Raw genomic sequence first — 17,827 nt, 5'->3', positions numbered from 1 at the left:
CAATAGCAACTGCAAATGTAATCATGAATATATTTACCAAATAGATATCAATATTAATACTGGTTCTAGAATTACAGTGTAAGCCAGAATGTTCTGGAGAGCCAAAGAAAGCACTGGAGAAGAGAAGAAAGGACCAGTGGAGAAAATGAGAGCAGAGCAGGGCAAATGCCCCTGCTTCCCAACATAGTTAACTTGTAAATTAAAAATAAATAAATAAATAAATCCTTAGCCACAGTGTGTGTGTGTGTGTGTGTGTGTGTGTGCGCGCGCGTGTGTGTTTGGGGTGGGTGGGGGCGGTTCACCCAATGCTGAGTGAGTGGTTACGGCCTTGCCCCAACACCTTACAGATAATTTCCTTCTCTTGACACTATGTACGACTACCCCATTGCTTTTACATGGCCACGCCCCAGCTCAGTTTGAAGCATCGACTCCCTGCACTGCTACTGTCCATCCACACAGTCTGCGCAGGCCATCAGCTCCGCACCACGTCTCAGCGCAACAGGTAAGGTCCCATCACAGCCGCTCACTCCATGTCTGTGAACGGCGCTTAAACTGCTGCCCTGTAGGAGTGTGACTGAGTGTGTGCTTGCAAGTCACCTTGCCTCAAAAACCTCAACACTCTTTAGTTTTTCGTTTTTTCTTGAGAAGGATTTGGTTTCGTGGATGTTTCTGACACTCTCACGCATGTTTTTAAGTGCAGCTGGTGAGTTTTTAATTGAGTTATTATTATCGCTAATTGGGGGAATGTACAGGTTGTTTTTATTCGGATAAAAGAAGCTAATCAAATCACTGTGCGCCGTCACTCGATATGTATAATTAGTTTCAAATGTTCTAGTTTCATTTCAGCTCCTAATTTTATGTTCTTCTTCAGGCAGGGGGTATCAGCTGGCTCACTATTTATTCACAAATCGTTATGTCTATAGCCTCTTCACAAACTGTGAAGAGTTAACTAAACATTGAATTTACTATTGTTATCCACAGGTTATATTATTTGCTTTGTGGGATAGGTGAGTCCACCTGTTCTTACACAGGCCTACTATGTTTTCCTGATATAATGTTTATTCATATTAAAAGTAAAATTGGGACTCACAGAGCCATTGTCTAGTAGAAATGTGAACTCGAATCTGTTCTTAAGTCCATCTTGCTATTTGTGCCTATACACAAAAGTGTTTTTAATTAGTTTAATAATGAACTTGCAGCCCATCGTGTAAGTGTGTGTTGCAGCTTATAAAATATTTGAAAATAAACACCTAAAGGAATGAGGCAGAAGAAGGTTGAGCTTTTTATTTTTAGCACTGAAGATCATCTCTTGATCATTCCTTAAGATGATCTTTTTCTTGTAAATAATGTAAACAGAGAGCCGTTTCTTCTCCGTGGTCTGTGCTTTCATAAGCTGATAATTTATCTTTCATGGGTATATCACAGATGTTTTTTTTTTTATATCCTTTGTGTTAACCATTATTACTAGACCACTGTTACAGTAGAATGCACTCCCTTATAGCTTAAGATCAAGGATATTTTTTTCTTTTTCTTTTATTTTATTTTTTTACAGAACTGACAATCTTCAAATAAGGCAGCCTTCTTTGATTTTCTATCATAGTTATTCCACATTTGCTTACTAATGTAACAATTTTAAAATCACGTGTGAAATCACATGTGAGTTTTATAAATAAAATTACAAAATTGTCTGCAACTATAAATTTTTTCCATTACTAATTGGTAGGAGAGACATTTCTTGCTGTCACCATTACTGTTTATTTGAATGCCACCGTTCACCAACAGGCAAATACACAAGAGACAATAAGCAATATAAAAATTGACATTTGATATAAAAACAATAATACAGTTTAATACAATACAATTGTTTTTCATTTGCTGTCATTTCAGATTCTTGCATTTCACATAACTCTGACTCTGAAACGCGTGTAGCCAAAGCCCTAACCGGTTGCCTCGGTGAGGATGAACCTCAGTCATTCCGACGAGAACATGCACAGCTCCAGTGAAGGCTGCCTAGAGGACGACAAACCTGATGTCATGCTGCCTTGCTTCCGCAGAAACATGTACGACGAGCCTCTGGCCTCATACTCCAACGGATCCATCATCTCTCAACTCCTCCGCAAGACAATCCACAACAAGAGGGCACTAGATGAAAGCCATTTCTACCTTTCCAGATCAAATGCTGCTGACTCAGGCCAGGAGGACCAGAGCAGCGTCTCCTCAAAGGACAGCACGGTGGAAGCTGCCTCTCCCACTGCTCACGTATCTACAGGAACCAGCCCGGAGGTGGAGCATCCCATGACTGACCATCTGCAGGCTAAGAGGGCCAGAGTAGAGAACATTATCAGGGTCATGGCAGGCTCTCCCAACAGTAGGCAGCTTGGAGACAGTGAGAGGTCCGAAACAGACACTAGAGACACCAGAGAGGCCCGAGAAGCGTATAGGGAGAATAAACGTAAACAGAGGTTGCCTCAGCATCAGGAACACAGTGTTGGAGGACCAGCAAACAGAAGACCCGGAAGCAGCAATAGTGATAACTGCACCACCAAGGATGAGGAGTGTCACAAGTTGAAAGAGCAGCTTCACAGTATGCAGAGGCTCCTACGTCAGCTCCAAGAAAAGTTTCTTCAGGTTTACAACCAGGAAGACCCAGAATGCAATGACAGAGATGAGACAAAAGTCGCTGTTGAGCACGAGAACCTGGGAGAAAGTATAGTGCCGCACTACATAAGCACTGAAGATGATTTTGAGAGGAAAAACAACCGGGTGACAGCAGAATGTAAGGAGCGAATGAAAGTATTTGGTTATCTGGTACACCAAAGAGAAAGTCAGAACCTACAAGACACCCTGAAGCAGGAGCTCACCAGGGCTGTGAATGACTGTGTGGAAAGGGTGTTCAAGAAGGTGTCCTCCACAGGGCTCGACCTGTCCCCCCAACAGCGAATGTGCTCATCTCCAGAGATGCAGATCAGTGTGGGTATAGACAGGAAGAGCCAGCAGACCAGTTCCCCCCAGGAACAACCCCAGGCCGAGGAGGCTGCAGTGAAACCCCGCTCCTTAGAGTATTATGAAAGCTCTGAGGCTCAGAGCCCACAGGACCAGACAGAGGCACTGTCGCTGGTGGTCCGCAAGCCAGCAGTGACCCCTCTGAGCTCAGTCACCCCAACAGTGAAGAGGCCCTATCCTGTGCACCAGACACCATTTCAGTTCAATTACAGCACCCCACTGCATGACAGCCACATCCTAGAACATCTTCTTAAGTATGGGCCCCATTCCAACTTTGGGGGTCTCCCTTGCATGCCCCCATCAATGGACAGGACCTCCCCAGACTCAGTGGACCTGCCCTGGGACAGCATTGCCATGAGGTCCAAGGTGACGTCCAGCCACCTCGGCCATCACCCTCGTCCACCCGCCCTGGGGGCAGTAACAGTCGACAACCTGTGTCTTCCTCACGTCAAGATCGAGTGTGGTGAACTGCAGAGCATGGCTGAACGAAACCCCTACATGTCGCTCAACATATCCTTTTGCCAAAAAGAAAAAAAAAAAAAAAAATCATGCCAGAGCAACTTTGCTTTTTTGCGTCTTGTTAATGTGTTATTAAAAGTCATATTGTTTCATAATGATGAGGAAAAAATATAGACAGTGATGTTTGGTTTTGACTGTGACATTACTGTCTAAAGAATGACTACATTTCAGCATAAATTTATTTACTTAAAATATCTACCTGCACAAATAGAGAAAAAAAATTGCAGTGAAAACCTTGATGTCACATCATACTGTTCTGTACTAATCCTAATATAACAGGAAATGTTCCATAATATCTTATATGCTGTATTTACCTTTTTATTTTCTACAAATTCTCTACGTTGCACCTCTTCCAGCTGAACAGTGGCTGGTTGGGCTTCATTGCAGCATGGGCAGTTCCACTAACAAACTTCAAGGAGAATTTTTTTCTTTGATCTCGCTAACCCCATAGAAAATTATAGCATCTTCTTTAATCTGAGCAGAGTAATGACTTTAAGTTTAGAAAAAGACAAATAAAAAGGAATACAAGGCTTTGATAAGAATTGCCAGGAACAAAAGCCAATTTTTCAAAGGCAGAGAAAGCATCGGTTGCTGTTTCAGGAAGCGTCGTTTTTTCAGACTTGAAAAGGTGCAGGATCTATTTCTCCATCATCAGAGTGATAGGGGTACATCTAAAAGGTCACATCTGAGTGCTGGTGGAAATCAAAAGTGCCTCCCAACCATAACACTTGAGCTCTTGTCTTGAGCATTTGTTGTTGGATACCTTTGTTAGAATGTACATGATTGAAAAAGAGTGTAAGGTAACACTATCTGTGCCTCATGGAAGCTCAAAGAAAATCAAGTTTTCTATTCAGGAAAAAATCTGGCCATTGTTTGGAAACCAAAATAATATAAAAAAAAAAAAAAAAAGAATTATGTGGATGCTGACATCCACCATCAATGTGATTTAAATAGTATCCACATTCAATCACTGTTTGCCTAATTTAAATGAGCTAAATCATTTCGTTCTGATTATAATGTAAATAATCTTTAATAAAATAACAAAAATAATTTTAGAAGTGTTCAGTTTTGTTGATTCTCTTGTTGCAAGGCGTTAGAGAAGAATATTATGTGGTGCCTCTCAGGATTCGCTTTATCTTTACAGTGCAAAGAGCTTCTCTTTGAACAATACCACATAAATCTTTCATCCCAACTTCCTTATTTCAAAGGTAGCATTCCCTAATAAAATGTATGGTGTGGTGACCTGATAAGGATATATTATGACCTAAGGCATGGTGGTGGACTACAGAGGAAATGCTCCTGAATATCTTCATGGCCGTGGGGGTAAAACTTGAGCAGGTATTGGATTTATTCATATTCGCAATAAAGAAAATATATGTCGTGATATATGGTGAACCATCTTTACACAATTTAAATTGTTTTAAATATAGCACTTAATATAATAAATATAATCTGCAACTTTTCACATTTTTGTAACGCTTGACCAAAATTTCCCGGTTTGCAGGGCTTTTCCAAGGAAAATATATATGGCGACATATGTGGTCTTTAAATCAAGACAGCTCCTTTTTCAAAACATTTCAAAACAAGCTGTCTTAACTGCTAGGCATGAAGTGCTTCGCTCTCTAATTAAAAATCCCTAATCTAATTCGTAATTCTGTTTTGCCAATAAGCACATGTTAGGGTCATTATTGACTCCCTGGTTAATGCCGAGCTGTTCTTTAGGGAAATTCAATTTAGTTGGAGATTAAGGCAACACAATACTCTGGTCTGCTATCACTTTGCACAGGACTGTATGCTGCGTGTTATATTTAATTGTAAGCTTTTCTGCCTTAACGTAAACGTGAACATCCAGGAGGGTCTCACCCCGAGCCATCTGAAGAAGGCAAAGCTAATGTTCTTCTACACCCGCTACCCAAGCTCCAATGTGCTGAAAACCTTCTTCCCTGATGTCAAGGTACTTTTTTTTTTTTTAACATATAAAAAATGGTTGGATGTGAAATTGGATGTGTCATACAACCTGCAGAATTGTTTGTCCTGTGTTTCACTCCCTGATATTGACTTGTCAGTGTGTGTTTGGGACAGAAAAAATCAGCAGTGTGTCGGAGGAGAGAAACAAAAACGCAGAGGGTTTAAATAACAAAGCCAGTGAGCTGCTAGTATGTCCTGGGGGCAGAGGGAGATACAGGGGCATTCTCTCTTTAAAAAAGCCACTCCAGTCAGCAAATGGCGTGACAAAGGACTCTGTAGGCAAGGCATTACTATTGAGTGTCAACAGAGAGTTGGTATTAGAGACTTGTGCGGCAGCAACCAGGCGGCGGTGAGCTGGCCCTAAACACAACATCCTGTGTATTTTGGCCTTGGTCTCGTGTCATGCCTCCTCTTCTATCTCATCTTTTGTTTTTTTCTCTTGTCTCCTTATCTGCATCCTGTTGTTAACTCTTTTCATTCATCCTATTGGTCCCCACACCCTTCTTTTTAGTCTTTTTAGCATATCTGTTACGTTTACAGCTCAAGCTCCCACTCATAGCTCCTTTCCAGTTTTCTCCAAACACCTCTCGAGTTTCTTTCCCATCCCTTCTCCTAACTCGTCTCCTTCCACCTAGGCCATGGATCTCTGAGCCAGCGCAGGCCTTTGCCTCTCAGTTTGCTCTGACCCCCAGGGTCAGGGGGGGATGATGCTGCTGCTGCAGCCCTGCGAACGTCTCCTCCTTGCTTACAATCCTGTGGTGGGAAGTGGCACTGAACAAAAGAGCACCTAATCCCAGTGTCTGATTCCATCCTATCACCCTGAGTCAATGAGAGGGAAGCTTCCTTCTGTCCTTATGCTGCCGCTTTCTCACCCACCACACCAGAGAGAAGAAGCGTCTTTGATGCCTGCCCAGCCCTTAGGCATTTTTTTTCTGTCTTTCTGGATGAGGAGATAGAATAACACGACTAATGTCAAGACTGAGTTTAGAAATACAGAGGCCTGACAGATGTTTTTTCACCCCGGACATTGGTGGGAAAGGATCAGAGTAATTAATGTCATGTAGAGTGACAGACCACTAGAGTGACATTTCACCCTACAGGTCCCAAACACCAGTTATGAAAAGGGTCTGGTTGTAAATTGAAATGCACGGAGATTAATATTTTGGAATTTGTTTATTTTCTCATTGAAATCGGAAATTAAATTCTGAAATCACAAATTTTATTGATGCTGAAATGGATGATCACTGCTTTTATTTGCCTTCTTCACAGGGAGATCAAAGGTCAGAAAAGCACTTCTGGAGCAGCCAGACATTCATTGTTTTGCTCAGGGACACTTCAGCTGGGCAGATTATTGTGAATGCAGGGGCTTGGGTTTCCAGGATGGTCCCTTGAATCCTCTGCTATGTACTTACGGATGGTATTTGGTGAAGTAATTTTATTTCTCTCCATTTCCAGTTCAACCGCTGCATCACCTCTCAGCTGATCAAGTGGTTCAGTAACTTCAGGGAGTTTTACTACATCCAGATGGAGAAGTTTGCCCGGCAGGCCATTGCTGAGGGCATCGTTGATGTCAAAGATATTACAGTTAGCAGGGACTCAGAGCTGTTCCGAGCGCTGAACATGCACTACAATAAAGCCAATGACTTCCACGTAAGTGTAACTCATTTGTCATTCATTCTTTTATGTTTTTGCTAATGAGGTTTTGTTGAATGAGGTACTGCTCCCTTTACGTACATACACTTTGGAACAGATTAACTACATTTTATTCAATTGGAAGAGCATGTTTTCAGTTCTGTTCTCAATACCTGCTCCACAGGGATCTCTAAATAATTAGAGCAAATGTTTAGACAATATCTAAAAGCAAAAATTAAAAATTTTAGGAAATGTGCTTATTTGTTTTCTGGTGTAGAGTTAGACAATCCCAGACAATAATGAATTGTACAAATTAAACAAATCTGTGTAATTAGTGAACTCTGAAGGTGCTGTTAGGTCGATTTTGTTGTTCGACACCTGTTTCCTCCTTTTTCCTGTGTCTGTGCTAAGCTAAGCTGACAGGCTTCTGGCTGTAGCTTCCTATTTAACAGACAGATATAAGTATAGGCTCAATCTTCTCATCTAACTCGGCCCCGGATAGCAAATCCAAAATGCTCAGCTACCCCTTTAAAGCACTGAATCTGACACATTTCACCACAGCAGTTAGTAAGCTGCTGAAGCATGTCCTCCTGTCAGCATGTAGCTGCGGTCACGTATGTCAGTGTGCTGACCTGTTTGTCACACTGCACCTGTGGCAGGCCAGCCTTTACAGCCATTATCTAAACTCCAGAGTGATGCTTTATCAAACTGTGGGAAGAGGAAGCCGCAAAATCCCACTAAAACAACTCAGGATTAGAGGACCAGTACGCCTGAGCGAGACTGAGATTGCTACTGATGCGGAATGCTGAGAAAGACGCTGTGGATTCCGAGGGAGAAGGCCGTTTGGTGGGAAAGGGACGAGACCGTTTTCTTTACCTTGGGACCAAGACATTCCTTTCCCAGGGATGCTTTTGTGTCAGGAGATGAGGGGAAAGAAAAATAACTTATGCCAACAACTGTTGTGCTAACTGGTCAGTGGATGGGAACCAAGGGCTGCAGGGCGGTTTTCTCCCAGCTCCCCTTGCATCTCTACTTTTTATGGATCCTGCTGTTAGTATCTGTAACTCCTAGATTCTTGCCCCATTTTCAGCCACACCAAATCCTTGCTGAACCACAAATAGTTTACACCTAAGCCTAACAATCTCAAGTGTTGTTTCAAATTATTGTAATATTTAGCTTCTGGCTGTGCTCCTGGTGGGATTTATAGTCGTTTTCTGTTGACTGACCATGACAGCGTTGGGTATAGTCACTGGCAAGAGAGCTCGCCAGTGTTTCAGTTAGGTTCAGGACAACAAGATCAGCTAATGAAAGTTAATGATTGCAGCATTGCATTCATTGTATGTGTGCAGAGAACAAAGAGACAAGCTCCCTTTCATCAGCTGGAGTGTTTGAAGATTTGCACTACAGGTCTTCATTTCATATGTTTTTGACTTTGAGAAAATTGAAGACATATTGTAACACAGCATTAGCTGAAGAGCTTTTTCATCATTGGAATAAGGTTTTAACTAGATTGACTTTGCTCATAAGTTTCCATTTTTTTTGTCCCCTTTTACAGGTTCCAGACAGATTCCTGGAGGTTGCTGAAATCACCTTGCATGAGTTTTACAATGCCATCTCGGCAGCCAAAGATTCAGACCCCTCTTGGAAAAAAGCTATATACAAGGTGATCTGTAAACTGGATAGCGACGTCCCAGAGGAGTTCAAGACATCTTCCTATTTATAGGGCCAAGTGGAGAGTTATAATAGTGAATTGAAGTTTGTCACTTGGCAGTAGGCTATTATTTCATCCTTTCTTGTAGTGCATTTTAGTGAAGTGAAATGTAGATGTTAATTCATAATTTTGTAGATCTGTAAAAAAACAACAAAAAACACATGCACGCACACACACACACACACGCACACAGTCAGACAGTCACAGTCACACAATTTTCATTACTTTCGGGGACAATATATAGACATACATTGACTTCTTGGAGGCTTAACCACCACCTAACCATAACAATAAACGTTACTTACATTACGTCCCTGATCATAACCCTTACCTTAACCTGACCCGAACCTCAACCTAACCTAAAAGCAAGTCTTCACCCTAATATTTAATGATTTACTTTGTGGGGACTAGATCACACATCTACAAAAATACACTCACTCACACACACACACACACACACACACATCATTTTATATATTCCCTAAAATGCTGTATGTTCTACTTTTATCAGCTAGCAGATACATATTAATGCTCTTGTGGTTTATTCTCTTGATTAGTGTTTACTTATATAATCAGCCTCCACACATTTCAAGACTTTGTAGGTGTGTAAAAATGTTTACAAAGTGTAATCATGCTTTTTGAATTTATTAAACTATAGTCTAGCCTGATTAAGAATGGAAGAGGTTTTTGGCAATTACCGTCAGTATTACTTTGCTTTTAATTGCATTTCATTTGATAGCTGTGTGTGTTGTGTAAATGTACATGTACCTCTGTTGTATGTTCCATAATGTGCTATAATTATGTTGTAAACTATTAGCATGACAGAATATGCATGGACAAACAATGCAATTGACTGTCATGGGTTTTATTATCATGTAAAAAGGTCATGTAAAGTACAATCATTTTCAGACATTTCAGTCAAAGACATTGTACTGGATGATTATTGAAATTAAAGATGCACTAAATTATAATCTAAAAAATTAAAACTTGTGTGTTACGGTGTTTCTTTGGCATTAATCAGCACATTATCATACATTAATGGGTTTGATGTAGTTGTAAACGTTTAACTCTTCCTATATGAAAAAACACGGTGTGCCACTACCGAGCCCAGAAGGTGCCTCTAATCCACGTCCAGCAGCCAGCTGTTAAATGTTCCCCAAACTATGCCGTTCACATTGTTCACCGAAGCCAATTCAAGTCAACTTTCTAAGGCCTGCATTCATTGTGCGGCCGCTGTGGACGCAGACAACTGTCATGTCTTAAAAACAGCCACAATGCATTCCCTCCTAGTGACTAATGCCCGAGGTGACCTCATATCGCATTTGTGCCACCAAAGCAAAATTCCACAAACCCGTTGACGCTTTCTTCCAGGCACCCAGTGAAAGCAAGCTGATCGCAAACACACACACACACACACACACACACACATACACGCACGTACACACACACAAACTATCACAGATAGTTTCTTTTGATGCCTTGAGTTAACTTGAAAACTTGAATTCAAGTGAAATATTTCACTGTGAAAGAACAGTGTTGAGTATTTAGTACATAAATACTATTATTGCACATTTACAGGTCATTTTATCCTTCAAACCTTAACAGAAAAGCAACAAGGTGCCCATATAGACAGGAATGCGCAAGGCAGAGCAGCGTGAGCCACACTGTTTCATGTCACTGTGTGAGATTGCATAGTCAGTGCCCAAAACCAAAACATTTAATTGGAAAACCTGTTAGGCACCCAAGCACCAATTACATCAGAAATGATAACATTAAGGAAATTAAAACATTAGTTGGATTGGTTGATGACAAAGACTGGAGACAATAAACCTCACTAATCTTTTAATAGACATTTCTTTTCAATTAGATCAGTCTTCTTCTTCAGTAAATTGATTTACATTCTCAACTCAATTAAAATGCCTCTGGTCAAACCAAAATGCTTTGCTCAAATTAATTTGTTGTGTAACATTTTCTGAACAAGACTTGGTCACCTCTGATATAATGAAAGAAAACAAGGAAAATACCTTCAGTTTTTTAACTGCCTCTGGCTGTCAAGGCTTCAACTTAAACAGTGCCAGATGAAATTACATTCTGTATTAGAGATAAAACAAAGCATGCTTTGTAATGAAGATGAAATGAAAAGTAAAAGGCAACAGGACGTGATCAAATTCAAACAAAAACACTCGGTATGAACAAATGATTTGTGTGTAACCTCCTAGGAAGGTGCGCTCATACAAAATGCAGGTTTTGATGAAGCTGTACTTTTCTCAGTCTCACACTGAAACAGACAGAATAATGAGAATTTAATCAGAGCCACTCTCTTAGGATGAACTGAAAAGAGTAACAGCATCATCTAGTGAATCTCTGCTGTAACACACACAGCCCAGCTCACCAATTCATTCATCTCTTACAATGTAAGTAAAATATTCTTTGGTGTGTTTAATTTGATTTTTTTTTTTTTTTTTTTAGCCAATTAATAGCATTATTCTAAAATTAAATCTGAACTTTCAATCAGTAAGTATTTGATTTAAATGAAAGGTTTTGTTATGTACAAAACTATCCACTGAGTGGTGCACTTGTCACTGCAACTGAACCGCAGTTGGTTTATTGCTAAACACAGTTCAGCAAGGACGTCAGGGAAACAGAAACTGTAAAATCTTTTAAAATTGTCAACTGCATATTTCATTTATTTTTGAGTAAGAAATGCACAATTGTCCACAGTCAGCGTAGGTCTGTGATATAATATTAATGGGGAACTGGGCCAGTGCCTGCTTGCCAGGGTCCCTGAAAGACAAAAGCAGGATCAAACATCCCTGAGCTGGAGACAAAAGGGTCTCCAGCTCAGGGATGTTGGATCCTGGGGGACTGGGGGCACTGGGACAGTCCCTCTGTTTAATCTCCAGCTCAGAGATACAGGCTTTTTGGCAGGCTTGCACTGGGAGGGCGCAGGGAGCAAAAGGGAGTGCAACTTGAGAACGGAGGCCGCTGACTTTAGGCTGCCCTTCAGACAACCACTTCTTGGTGTAGTTTGGTGTGATCACAGTAAATCTTTATTAATTTTAATTGGAGCCCCCATTTAAAAGAGCAATTAAAGCGGATTAATCGAGCCCATCCCGTATAATGTCTTCTGTTAATTAGTTTGTCAGCACTGTTTTAATATCGCTTAATGACTTCATATTTCAGGGATGACATTAAAGGGATGCTGAAGGAAAAGAAATGGCCTTATCACAACGCACTGCTTTAATGGGAGATGTCCCCCACCAGCGGGCAAGGTCAGGCCCGGGGGCCGCTGGGGAGGAAGAGGCTTCAGGGTGGCACTGAGGCAGCCACCTCCAGGGATACACCACCTCACACACAGTGCCACACAGTCAGTGCTGTACATACACACTCTCTATATTCCACCCAGCGTAAATAATCCCGGGAAAGGAAATAGAGGAGAACAGTCAATCCTTGTCCCATTCTGTTATATTGTTGAAAATACCTCAGAGATATTGAGATTAAACTGAGATAGGCTGGACATTCAGTTGTTTTGTCAAGTACATTTATTTGTATTTTTTTGTCCATTTTGCCAAAAGGGTAATATATCCCAAAAGTAATATTGTCTGGTGTGGAGAAGAACGGGAAAGTTTAGGGTAAACAGCTGAGAACGATGTAACTGCAGGCAAACAGGTCACCAGAGTGCAAAAAAGAAATCCTATATCTTCACATCAACACTGACCAAAATTGTCATTCTCAAAGTGGGCATCATGGCTACCTTAAAGCTTAAATATACAGACATTCACTGCCACTAGAGCAAGTATAGAGTAGAGAATAAACTGTTAGGCAGTGCCATTCAAATATAAATCAAGATTTTGTTACTAGGTCTACATAGCCTGTTAGTCACTTAAAATGTTTTCAGAAACAGATGTGAAACATGCCAGCCACAGTAAGAGAAAAATTCTTTTTTACCCGGCTGCCATGTTTAAAATGGACATGAGGATCTAGAGGGACTCCAGGCTGCCAAAAGATATAACAGGGAAGCTCAGATTACTGCACACACAGGAAGTGTGATGTCATTCTCTGTTCAGGACACCTCATCTTCATCTTAACATAGCAAAGAATTGTTTATTGTTTTATTGTCATAAATGTCATATATTTAATCTTTAAGGAAAGAAAAAGAGCGCCAAAAGATTTTTCTATTTCCACTTTTTACTGTATTTTATTTATTGTTTTTTAAAAAATCATATTAAACTTCATAATCTGTGGCTACTGCTATTCCCAACATCATATCTGTGTCAGCAGGTGTTCCCATACATGAAAAACATGGCAAGAAATCAACTTCACTTTGCTTCATATTGATGTTAGTTTATAAGTTGTGCTTCTGTTTTAGTGGTTTGTTAAAATAAATACTCACAACAGATACAACAGGTGGATGGTAATGTAAAGTTCAGCTACTGTAACAGTGCCTTACACAGTGTGTGCATTAGCCTGTGATGCTTCCCTCACAGTGTCACCAAGCTAAAGGTGGCCAGGCAGCAAGAAGTTGATAAAAACCAACAGCACGTCCTCCTTATTGCAGCCTGGGCTGGCGTGCATCCCTGCTAATTTGAGTGTGCCCTCGCACCTCCACTCTCCTCAGCAGATTCATAAATCTCATTCCCATTATCCCGCTAATTAGCCGGGATTACAGGAGCATGTAATGCCCCCGCTTCCCAATAGATTGATTGGAGGACGGTCTCTTTGTTTTGAAATCACTTCCTGATTGATGTACAGAGCCCTAGTTTGCAATTGTAATGGCCCAGATGTTAACAATCAAATGCGTTTCCGCTCCAGGAAGTAACAGTCTGTCATGGAAGAGGAGCCAGCCGAGCGTGTAACGACACATCACAGGAGTGTGGGGAAGGAGGGACTGCAGAGGAGGGGATGGAGGGATGAAGGGATGAAGGGGGGTTAGGTACAGGAGCCCTGGCTTGATAAACTGGAAAAGGGCATAATGTTCATGCCCATACCTCTGTATGAACTGTAAGAACTGTGCTTTTTTGCCGTAGAGAATTGTTTATATTGGCTTTTCTGATGCTGTATTCTGGATCTGGATTTGCTTTTTATTTCTTGAATTTGCCCCTTAATCAGGTTGTAATTTAGTATGGTTGTATTTAAAGACTAAAATAAACAGTTTTTAAGCTTGAAGACATACAGAACCCTCTCTCAAAACTTTACCAGCATATTAGTGTTGATGTTATCAGTGTTGGTTTCCACAGTACCCGTCAAGGATGTCCACTTTGCAAACAGTAGAGGGCACTATTGTCTAACCAAACTGTCTCCTTCCCCTTCCTCCTCATTCCTTTTTTCTTACCCTTCACCAATAAATCACTTTCCCGGATAGTTAATGGATATAGAAGCAGATCATGAGTGAGCTATCTGTGGGGCGATAATTTAAGTGAAGATCCCCACACTGATTGCAGTGAAAGGTTATTTATTTCAACAATAATGCAGGACACAAAGGAGGAATCTGGGCAAGATTACCAGCTAGGGTACGCTAGAGTGCTCATCTCCAGTGGAGCAGCGTGTAAATTGGGTTCACTTTCCCCAATGAAAATACAGACTGCAGTTTATTTCAACTTTATGCACATGGAAGGCTGTGCTTCCCTCTCAAGGGTGACTGGGGACTCAGAGATGGCTGTACATATGAGGGGAGGGTGGGTTTAGACCTTGAAAAATGTCCCTTTTGTCCCTGAGTCTCTGGAAGGCTGAACTATTAAGGTATGGTCCCCCATCCACTAGTTTCCACTCTCCTATAATTAAAAAACATGATGACAATAAGGAAATGGTCTACAGGAAATTGGTCTGAATAATAGACAGAATAAGCATGGACCCCTAAATGGGACTGAGGTAAACTCTGTGTGTTTATAAGTGTGCAAGTGTGTATGTTGTGTAAGCGACGGTGCATGGGCACTATTGATCGAGTGGGTTGGTGGAGAACTGCGGGGCACAGAAGCCAGCTTGGCACAGATATTCCAGTTTTCCCCTCATGCAGAAAAATGCATGATTAAGGCCCAACTGACATGTCTAAAAAGTCCTGGAGAGAGGAGAGGAAATAGCTCCATATGCTGCCCCATGTGGTCACAGCATCCTGAAAGTATGGCACCTCTCACTGTCTGGTTCTGCATCACTTCCAATAGCCTTTAATCACCAGGCTCTACAAACAATGCCAGTGGTAAACACATGCCAAGGCAGAGTACAGGAACTTAAAAGCCACTGTGTACAACACTCAGCACACTTGGGCGTACAATGTACACTTTTACATGTCTGTCATGCTCCAGGCTTTCAACTATGCTGTCAGCCAAGATATGCATCAGACATGGATCCAATGCTGTGTGAGATATAACCATTGGGTAAAGGATGCAAGCCCTTGAGCTGCATGATAAGCACTGTCACAGAGACATAACATATGTATCTATGCTATGCTTTGCTTAACGCTCCAGCAGGCTTTAGTTTACTTTACCTGGGGTGGCAGGTGAATTCCCCTACTCAGTGCCATAGCTCAGGAGTGAGGATCAAAGCAGCAGTTTCTGAAGTGGTGCAGAGAATGAGCAGGCATGAACACGCAAGAGAGGTGACGTGAGGGGGTGTCCTGAGAGCTCCAATATTTGGACTCTCCAGGGACGGATCTCTATTCCCAGATGGGTCTTCTGATCAACAGACTCCTTCCTCAGGGTGATGGAAGGTAAGCAGCCTTCCATACAGATGGGTGAATGGCAGGTCAAATCGTCCCAGACAACTGGCTGGGGACATTTGGGTGGTTGGTCCCAGGGGGACAGCATAAGACAAGAGGGAACCTGCCTGAGACTGGCATCTGCAGTACCCCCTCCTGGCCTAACACACCCGAGGGTGTGCCTGCTGCTCAGCTTGTGCCCCAGTGGCATGTGACAAATGGTGACATGCTTCTGCTCCCCTGCTTTGTTAGATCGGTGGCCCTGATTGAAAGCAGCGCAGCAGGCATCTCTCAGATCCACATGTCTGCAGAGAGGGGGCAGACTCATCTGCAGCTTTAGTGAATGCTCAGACAAATGAAAATAAAGTGAGATCACTCCAGCGCATAAACATATGCAATTTTCTGCAATAATGGGGCAGCGATGATGATCATATGCACTGCCATCATTTTATTTACATATGGATGAGTCCATTTTTGTTTTTATGCACACCACTTTATTCATTAAAATGTGCAGTTCAAGTCTTGGAAGAAGGCTCATATTTCATGGAGGAATAAGGAGAGTTCCAAAGGATTTTGAAGAAATAAAACAAGAAAGAAGACAACTGAGCCAGGCCTTCCACTGAAGTTCCAGCAGCCTTTATTAAAACTGCAGCATGATTGATAACCTGCCAGTCATTGGAATAATCACAACCAATCCCGTCTCTCGCAGCCAGCTCTGCTTCCCGCCCTCATCCTTTATGCCCCTATCACCCCCAACACATCCACTTGCCATTGAAATCCTGTAATTGAATGAGTTTTTGTCATTATTGTGATTAATCATATTAATTTGAACTAATTAAGAGATGGTTCAAAGTTATGACAATTAGATTAATGAAATTAGTTTTAACTTTTTTTCTCCCAACCTAATAAAAAAGGGAAAATCAGAGCAGGACTGTTATGAAACAGTTGGCAATCTGGATTTTGGGACTAATTGAATGTCTGATTTTATTAATGATGAAATTTATAAAAGTCCTTGAGGGGGAAATTAACGCGGATTCAGCTGCTAAGAGTAGAAAATTAATTAAAATTCCTGGAGATATTCCTGTCATTAAAGGCACAGGCCCTGTTAACCCTGGTCCTACTGTGAATGGATAGTGTGTACACACTCTCCACAGTGACTGGAAGGAGATACATGGGGTTTTAGCAATGACAAATAAGCTTGAGGAATCCCTCCCTCAGCTGGGGTTGTTAGAGATTCAGTGCTGAAACTGTTGGCATTTGTTCAAGTTTTCCCTTCGCAATTTCTTTACGCTAGACGCCAAACAAATCAGAATACAAGTTTAACACAATTTGAACACACTCTTGAGTTTCTTCACTCCTGTTTTCTCATGTTTGCTTTGTGATTATTCCTCACTCCTGGCTTAAAACCAAGGGAGGCCTTTGAGGTTGTGGCTCCTAAACTTTGGTACACATATGTTTCATTATTAAGCTCCTTGGACACTGTGGACACATTTAAATAGAACTCAAAAACTCAAACACAAATGCTATTGGAAAATTTAGACTTTGCTAAACTGTATGCATCTGTATGTTTTTATCCATCTTTGGCACACTTGCAGCAAGGACAGTCATTTTGGTTTGATGTTCAGTCAGTGCACTGCTTTGGTTCAGAAGTGTCTCAACAGCTAATGACAGGATGGCTATGAAATCTGGCACAGACTTTCATTTCCCTCAAGATAAACCGTAGTAGCTTTGGTGATTCCTTAACTTTTCAGCTGACACCACAGTCAAGTCAAAATAATTTGTCCAAATAACTGCCACACTAACATTGCCATCAGGATCTTTCTCATTCGTTGTGTATAGTGTTAATAAGCAAACGATAGCATGCTAACACTAAATTAAGATGGCGAACGTGGTAACCATTATATCTGCTAAACAGTTGCATATTGTCACTGGCAGCATGTTAGCGTTGCTGTGCCCACAGTGGTCATAGAGCCTCTAGAATGGCTGTAGACCCTCAGTCTCACCACTCTTAACGTAAACAGGATCATGGATGTATTTGATGTCTGTTGCTTTTGTCTTATTCTGTGACCTTAAGACATCTGCTCCAGAAACATGTAAAATAAACGTGATGCTCTTGGTTTTGAAACTGCATTGTTCCATGACGCAAGCTTCCAAGGTGTTCTGTGTTCCAAGGTGCTCGGACCACAATTGTCTTTCCATAACTTATTTGTGCTACCATCAAATAAAAAAAGTTAATTTCCATATGAGTCAAACTGCAGTTTTTTGGGTCAGTTCCAAGCAATCCCTGTCCTGTTGCTTGGCCG

The 17,827-nt window shown here is 41.4% G+C and overlaps 1 protein-coding gene across 1 annotated transcript; it reads left to right on the top strand.

Moving 5' to 3' along the window:
• The first annotated feature begins 312 nt into the window (after window positions 1-312).
• prox2 (prospero homeobox 2) lies at window positions 313-9,797 on the top strand. Its single transcript, XM_046413917.1, has 5 exons — window positions 313-502; window positions 1,888-3,513; window positions 5,369-5,476; window positions 6,946-7,140; window positions 8,678-9,797. Exons 2-5 carry the CDS (start codon window positions 1,960-1,962, stop codon window positions 8,843-8,845), a joined length of 2,025 nt encoding a protein of 674 aa, XP_046269873.1. The 5' UTR covers window positions 313-502; window positions 1,888-1,959; the 3' UTR covers window positions 8,846-9,797.
• The last annotated feature ends 8,030 nt before the right edge of the window (window positions 9,798-17,827 follow it).

The sequence above is a fragment of the Scatophagus argus genome, chromosome 15 (assembly GCF_020382885.2).
Source record: "Scatophagus argus isolate fScaArg1 chromosome 15, fScaArg1.pri, whole genome shotgun sequence".
NCBI lineage: Eukaryota > Metazoa > Chordata > Actinopteri > Scatophagidae > Scatophagus > Scatophagus argus.
Note: the sequence above shows the minus strand (reverse complement) of the source record. Positions and strands in the feature narration are given on the sequence as shown.